General features: G+C 29.7%; 1 protein-coding gene across 1 annotated transcript; it reads left to right on the top strand.

Moving 5' to 3' along the window:
* Nucleotides 6,086-6,760, top strand: LOC107627733. Its single transcript, XM_016330554.1, has 2 exons — nt 6,086-6,559; nt 6,617-6,760. Exons 1-2 carry the CDS (start codon nt 6,086-6,088, stop codon nt 6,758-6,760), a joined length of 618 nt encoding a protein of 205 aa, XP_016186040.1.

The raw sequence follows: 8,073 nt of genomic DNA on the forward strand, positions 1-8,073 counted from the left end.
CTTTGAACTCCTTACTTAATATCCAAAATACCCCTAAACTTATTATATTACTATTTTATCCTCAATCTTTTATTAAATTATCATTATATCCTCATAATTTCTCAAGTCATTGTTGATATTCTTTCTTTTTCAAGAAAATCGAACATTTACCTTATTTTTCTTTCAAGTTTTCTGTTTGACTTTTAATCCATTTTCGAACTTTTTAGTTATCGATTTTTCTTAGCTTTTAGTTTAATTTTTCAACTATCAAATCACATGAAATTTCTCAATAATAAAACTTGAAAACAGCCGCAAAATATAGCTCAACAGTTCAGTTTTGAATTGCTTCCTTGAAAATGAAACATAAAGTCATCAAATCAACAAAATTTCATCAAAATTCAAGTATAAAATTATACAATATATTTCAAGTCACAAACATCCAATCAACAATCGCACTTTAAAAACAGATTTAATTCATATTAAAATTACCAAATTCTAGTTCTTGTTGCTTTTAACAAAATAGATGCACCAAGTATGGTTTTTGACTAAGAAATTCAAGAAGAAAACGTCAAAAATTGATTACTCCACCAAGCTCCCACTTGGTCAAATCATACATTGAGGGACAGCGGCTTCGCTCTTTGTTTCTTTCCATGAACACCGGTGCCATTTTGAAGAGGAAAAAGAGATGAATACTTTAATCAGTTTTAGATTTTTTTATGCGAGTTACGGAACTCAAGAAATCAAACTCGGAAGGTTATGACTTTCGTAGGTTCTCTCAGGGTCTCACTCTCTTCTTTTCTTTCTATTTGGTTCGGTTAGAATAAAGAAGATAAGATGAGATTAATGATGATAATGATGATGTGTTAAAGAAGGAGCGTGTGTCACGTTCTGAAGCTTCTGAGTCAGCGAGTCAAGTTATAAATATTTTAAACGAATAATTAGAAAAGATAGATATATTAAAACATAAATAATATATATATATATAAAATAATTATAAAAATTATTTTTCAAAAATAAAAATAATAATAATTATAAAATTATTTTGGTGTTATTTTTTTGAAATTATTTTTTATAATTATGAAACTAATTATAAGAAATTATTTTAATAAAAATAATCACAAAAAATTACAAGAGAGAGAATTATTTTTATTTTAGATTTAATTTTTTTGTCATATGTTAATATTTTATTTGTTGGTCAAACTTATGCCACCTTTAGCCACCAAAACCAATGCTACCATAGAATTTCCCTATATATATAGATAGATAAATATATATGAGTTACTAACATGATTATCGTAAAGATAGAAGATATATGATGAAGTATTAGCAAATTTAAATCTATCGAAAAGTACCAATAATAATAGTAACTAATCCTTATTTTAATTAAAACAGGTAAAAATAAAACAGCAACATAATAATAATAATAATTTTATCTTCTCTCAGAATTCTGGATCGGTCATCAAACTGGAACTAACCATAGAAAAATCAAAATTTTAAAAAATATTGTTTTATTATAAAATTTAGGATGTTACATCGCTTGTTTAAACAGACTAATAAACTAATCTCTAAGCCAATTAACTTTTTTTTTTTGCCGGATGAATTGGACAACCCCAATTCTAGATATCATTACATATTCATCCACACAACACTAAAGAATTCCTTTTAACTTGGTGCATCACTAAGGTTCGAATCCGAATATAGCATATTAAGAGGCTCATGATTTACCATCTGAGCTAAGTCTCAGCTGCAAGTCAATTGGCTTGAGTCAGCTCATTTTGGTGGCGGGGACAAAAAGGTATAAAATTAGTGGTTTTTTATTCTTTCTCTCTTTTGGGCCTTGAAATTAGTTCTAATTGGATATTACGAAGTGATGTGCATGCAAAAGTCTTGGGCCTCAATGGAGCATGTTCTGTAATATTGTTTCCAATGCACTGCGGTGGTACTTGATTTTTTTTATTGGACAGGTCGGTGTTACTTGATTTGTTACCATATATTTGTAATCGGGCTTATTAGTCTGTTTCAAATTAACGATTGAACCATTTCAGAAAAAAAATTTGCAGCAACCCGATCCAATTTGGAGAAAATAATCCCTAAAGAGTAAAACCACACAAGTCGTAGTTGTTTATGTTGTTTAAGCGTTATGTTCTAACTAAATTCTTTTGAAGTCATCAAATCCCAAGTTAGTAAGCAACCCTTGATAACAAGATCCCCTACATATTTATAAATTATAAATTATTATTTACTTAGGTTGTTATTTTCAAATTTTAAGTTTGGGTTGTTTTACTTAGGTTGTTATTTTTTAAATTTTAAATTGTTTTATTTGTTTGGGTTGTTTTACTTAAGTTGTTATTTTTTTTAGATTTCAAATTATTTTATTTAAGTTGTTATTTTTTAAATTTTATTTAGATTTTACTTAGATTGTTCTTTTTTATATTTTAACACTATTTTTTAAAAATCTGTTAATTCTTTTTAGAATTATTTTTTAAAATTTTGTTGATTTTTTTTAAATTGCAGCTACATAAATTCTTTTAAAGAAATTTAGAGTTTTAAAAAAAATTACGTTAATTATTCTTCGGTTGTTACATACTAATATTACTATAAATAAAGATTTACGTTAGTTTAGAATTTTTATTATTTGTTTAGGTTGTTATTTTCAAATTTTAAGTTTGGGTTGTTTTACTTAGTTTGTTATTTTTTAAATTTTAAATTAAAGTCAACCAAATTTAAAAAATTTTAATTATGATGCAACTATAAAAGGATAAGTTATGAGAGATGTAAAGCACCACAATTTAAAGTACATCAATCCCTTTCTTTACATATATCCAAAATCTCCATACTTATTCCAATGGCTGGTATTCACAAAATTGCTGACATCAATCCTACAATCGACAATTTGTGTGTACGTATATGAGTGATACGGTTACAGACACTATCAAGTTACGAAAATTCTCCATTGTCATACTCAATTGAGATGGTTTGGCTCGATAAAGACGCGAATTTTCTACTAATATCCTTTTATCCATGACTCCAAGGTTATTTATTTATTTTTTTAAATTAAAGTCTATGTACATTGGATTAGATATTGAATAAGTCTATATTTAATTTTTTTTATGTTATTTTCTTTTTTAAGCAAGTATCGAATAAAGTTTGGTGTCATTGATGATTCTGACTGTGCATGTTATGTAGTCTTTGACAAGGAGGCAAAACAAATTTTGGGAAAGAGCTGTGTAGAGATACTTGATCTACTCCTATTGGTAAGATCTAACCAATATTTATTTCTAAAAACATCAGTGAAGATATTTTTATTGGTACTTTTTATATTATTTATTATTAATATATTATGTAATACCCTGCAGAAAGGAGATCTATCGGATACACCTACACTTTTGCTCAACCTAATTGATAAGATTTTTCTCTTCATCGTTGAAGTTCAAATATCTGATAATCCACATTTTTCACCTTCTTATAAAGTTAAGAAGATGACTGATAATGTGGATCTCATAAATAAATTCAAAGAGGCTCACCCTATTCAAATTGTGAGTATATATAAGTGTACTTTCTATTAAAAATAAAATTTATTTTTTACTTCCTTGGTCATTAGTAGTATCTAATTTATAAATAATAATTAATTATAATTTTAGGATGTTGACTACACCAGTGGTTTGCTTCAAATTTCAAAGACATCCTCAATCATTGAAGGAGACAAAGTAGAAGGTGCTAAGGTATTTGTTAAAAAATAATTTTTTTTTGTTTGTTTTCTCAAAATTAGATCTTAATTTTATTAAAAAAATATTAGTGAGATAAAATCAAAGGTTAGAAAGAAGTCTTTAATTTAACGTGGTTTTTTGTACAGAATTTGTTGCTTGAATTCAAATGAAGTTGCGGCCAATGATGAATCCGAATTGTTGAAAAATGCTATTACACCAACTAAGCGACTATCCTCGGAGTCGGAAAATTCAAAGGTGGAAGGAGATACCTCAACTTGCAAGAAGATCAAGATTGAGAAAGAAACTTGAGAATTTGGATGCACATGTTTTAGAATCCCTTTTAGAGTCTATCTAAATCTAATAGAATAATGCCAAGCATATGTTTGTTTTGGTGGAAACATTGTTTTTTCTTGAGTTGTTATTTTTCTGATACTATTTATAACGAAACTAATAAAAATTATTTTTAAATTAACAAATTCCTATATTCTTAATGAATAACAAACGTTTAATTAAAGAAGTTTATTTAAAAATTTTAAATTTACACTAGCTAATTAGAAGACTCTATTTAAAAATTTAAAATTTAAAATTCTAATACTAATTCCTAATTAAGTGGCTTCTTAACCATTTTGATTTTTAAATTTAAATTTTTTTATTTGTCATATTTATAATTTTTTTTCTATTTATTTCGTTTACATTGTTATTTTTTAGATTATCTCAGCACAACAATAGAAGTACTTTCATATTTTTCTCTCTTTTTACTTATAAGTTATTCATTTTCAATCTCTTTATTTAAGGAAATAAAAAAAAGATTTTAACTATAAGTTGAATTTATTGATCTGAGATTAAACTTATATTTATTTGAAAAAAGATACTTTTGTAAAAAAATATATATTATTTTCTGTAAAATATGTTTACGTAACTAAATAAATGAGAATAAAAAAGAAATTAAAGCAGCCATTGAAAATAAAACCTATGCGATTTTACATAGACATAATTAAGAAGACACTAATTTCATATTCTATTTGGTAAGTTAGACATGAGAAAAAAATGTAAAAAAAGTAGTGTCTCAAATTAAAAATTAGTGTTTCAACATTTTAGAGAGATACAAAATACATCTTTTTAATGGGTGTTTGTGTATGACTATGCCTTCCATCATTTTTATCTCAGTAAACAAACACCATACATGTACTCCTGTATCTATATTTTGATGGACATGTATACCAAAAACAAACGCGACATTGTCTTCGTAATATGTTACTAAATTTATTTATGAAAAAATTACAGGAAATTCGAGTGATAGTTCCAATGGTGTGCATTTTCAATCGGTGTTGTCGAACATTACAAATAGCATTAATACAGATTTATTTTTGGATGATTTTTTTTGGAACATGCACTTTGGTATATGCAAAATAATTATTATAGATTTTGGATGATTTTTTTTGGAACATGCACTTTGGTATATGCAAAATAATTATTATAGATTCATGGGAGTACACAAATCGAATTAGATTGCAAAGGGATGCAAGACTGAATAAGAAGACTATGCTACTTCAAAAGAGACATGGTAAGATAAGCATGATAAATTGTAATTATCACAAAGCTAAAATTTTACTTCTTTTATCTTTAATACTACCTTCATAATATATATTCATAATTCAGCTGATTCAAACATTTAACATATATTCATTTTTCTTTTTTTATAATATAAAGTACTTGATTTATCTCTAATGATTACAGGAACAAGTACATCTAATTCAAATTTAGATACTAAAGACTTAGAAGAAGTGTGCATAACTGAAAAAGAAAGACACCTGATACAAAGAAAAATATTCTTGAAGGAATTGACTATAAATCTTTCAAAATTTTTTGAAGAAGTTGAGGATATTACTGAAAACACGACTATATTAGATGATTCTATGCAAATTGAATATCCGGCCATATTCGATGTTGCTGAGAATACAGGTAATTTAAGAAGTAGCAATATCAGTACTTTATTATTTACTATTATTATGCTTTTTATAAACAAAAAATTATCGTTTAGTGTTCAAGTTTTAAAATTCAAACTAAGATATGGTTATATATTATAATTTTTGTATTTGAACATTGATTTATTGTAATTCTTATTGTTTAATTAACGTCCATGTAAAATTTAAATCTTGAGGTTGGCACAATGAAATTGTATTATATGATCTCATCTTTTTAATCCATAAATTGCATTCTTCGGTAATCTTTTATAAATATTATTTTTATACTTAACATGGTGAAAGAAAGGTATATTTTTATATAAAGTATTTATTGCAGATATAACTGAAACAATTTATTATCTTGGTGATTATTAGATGTGATAGATATTGGTGACCCAGAATTTTTTTGTCGGCATTGCGACGCCATGATGCGGTATGAGGAGAGATCAGAGAAGTCCAAAACAGGATCCAATTTTGAGTTCTCAATATGTTGTATGCGAGGGAAGGTACAACTGCCGTTTTGAAGCACTTGATCGGACGCTCAGGGATCTTATGTCAGTTACCGATCAACATAAGACACATCAACCATTTGGTGGTAAGGTTGTTGTTCTAGGAGGTGATTTCAGACAGATACTTCCGGTGATTCCGAAAAGAAGTAGACACGATATATTGGCATCCGCTATTAACTCATCCCATCTGTGGTCATTTTGTAAGGTTCTGAAACTGCATACGAATATGAGGCTTATAATGTCTTCTTCGGATCAAGATGAAGGTAAAATGAAGAGATTTGCTAATTGGATACTTGATGTTGGAAATATAAATATTAGTTCTGTTGTTGGTGTTGAATCAGAAGTTGAAATTTCAGATGATCTATTGATTACAACTACTGATGACCCTTTCTCTCATTTGGTAGACTTTGCATATCTAAATTTGTTGTAAAACATGTCAGATTACAGGTATTTTCAGAGTAGGGCAATTCTTGCACCCACGCTTGAGAGTGTCGAGAAGGTAAACGATTTTGTCTTGACAATCTTTTCAGGGATGGAAAAGGAGTATTTGAGCTCTGACACATGTCAAGCTGATGAGAATGAAGATGTACAACAAGAGTGATTCACACCAGAGTTCCTAAATGACATCAAATGTTCGGGACTAACCAATCACAAGTTGACTTTGAAGCCAGGAGTCGCTGTAATGCTACTGTGAAACATAGACCAGACTTCAGGTTTATGCAACGGGACAAGATTAATAGTTAACGAACTTGGCAGCAACGTAATTGGAGCGACGGTAGTGACCGGTAGAAATATTGGAGATAAAGTGTACATTCCAAGAATGAACTTGATCCCTTCAGATTCAGGATTGCCATTTAAGTTTCAACGGAGACAATTTTCATTAACAGTATGCTTTGCAATGACCATTAACATGAGTCAGGGTCAATCATTATCACATGTACGGCTTTATTTGCCAAAATTAGTGTTCACCCATGGACAACTTTATGTTGCTTTGTCAAGAGTTAAGAGTCGCAGTAGCCTCAGGGTTTTAATTCTAGACGAAGACGGCAATCCAAAGTCATCAACAACCAATGTTGTGTTCAAAGAGGTTTTTAATAATATTTAGGTAAGAATAATATTATTTCCATTTTAATAGCATGTTATGATTTACAATTTTGTACAAATATTTACTATAGATATAACTAAGGGTTAAGTACTGTTTTCGTCCTAAGGTCTGGGGCGAAAATCAAATTCGTCCCCGACCTTTTTTTGTTATTAAAATCATCCCCAACGTTGTAAAACGTTATAAAATCGTCCTTTACTACTTCAATTTTATTATTTTGACAAAATTACCCTTTATAATTAATAAAAATAATATTAAAAAAAACAAAACAACACCCTCCCCCCTCCCCCCCCCCCAACCCGAACCCAAATCCTACATCTCTTCAGTTTCTTCCCTCTCAGCCCCTCATCCCCTTCTTCTTACCCTTCCTCCTACCCATTTTTTCGAATCCCCTCCCAACCACAACCTCAATTCTTCTTCTCTCTCTTTCTGCCACCGTACCATCTCCGCCCCCGCCTTCTTTTCTACCTTCTTCTCCCCGATGAGGTCCACAACCTCGCCGCCCAGTCCCACATCGCCGTCTCTGTCGACAACAAAATGCACCAAACCAGCGAATCCAATCCTGTGAGCGTTGCAAGAGGTCACTGCCATGGACAGTGAAGAAGTCGGTGACTCTGTCCCTGCGATTGGCTTGCAAGGCGTGAACGACGAAGAAGCGGAGAAGAGAAGTTGATGATCTTATCGACTTGGAAGCCCTTTCCAAGATCGGTTCGGAGCTCAGAGTCGTAGGATTAGAGAGTGTTGGTGAAGCCTCGGAAGACGTAATGCATGTTCTCCATTAGTTTGGCTATTTTAGGTGGTTTTGGATTCAT

The sequence above is a fragment of the Arachis ipaensis genome, chromosome B02 (genome assembly GCF_000816755.2).
Source record: "Arachis ipaensis cultivar K30076 chromosome B02, Araip1.1, whole genome shotgun sequence".
NCBI classification, from domain to species: domain Eukaryota; kingdom Viridiplantae; phylum Streptophyta; class Magnoliopsida; order Fabales; family Fabaceae; genus Arachis; species Arachis ipaensis.

Bases quoted from the DNA above. Each gene is read 5' to 3' on its own strand.
- LOC107627733 (XM_016330554.1), top strand. From the start codon at position 6,086: ATGAGGAGAGATCAGAGAAGTCCAAAACAGGATCCAATTTTGAGTTCT. The intron at 6,560-6,616 runs GTAGACTTTGCA...AGGTATTTTCAG, and splicing joins ATGACCCTTTCTCTCATTTG to AGTAGGGCAATTCTTGCACC.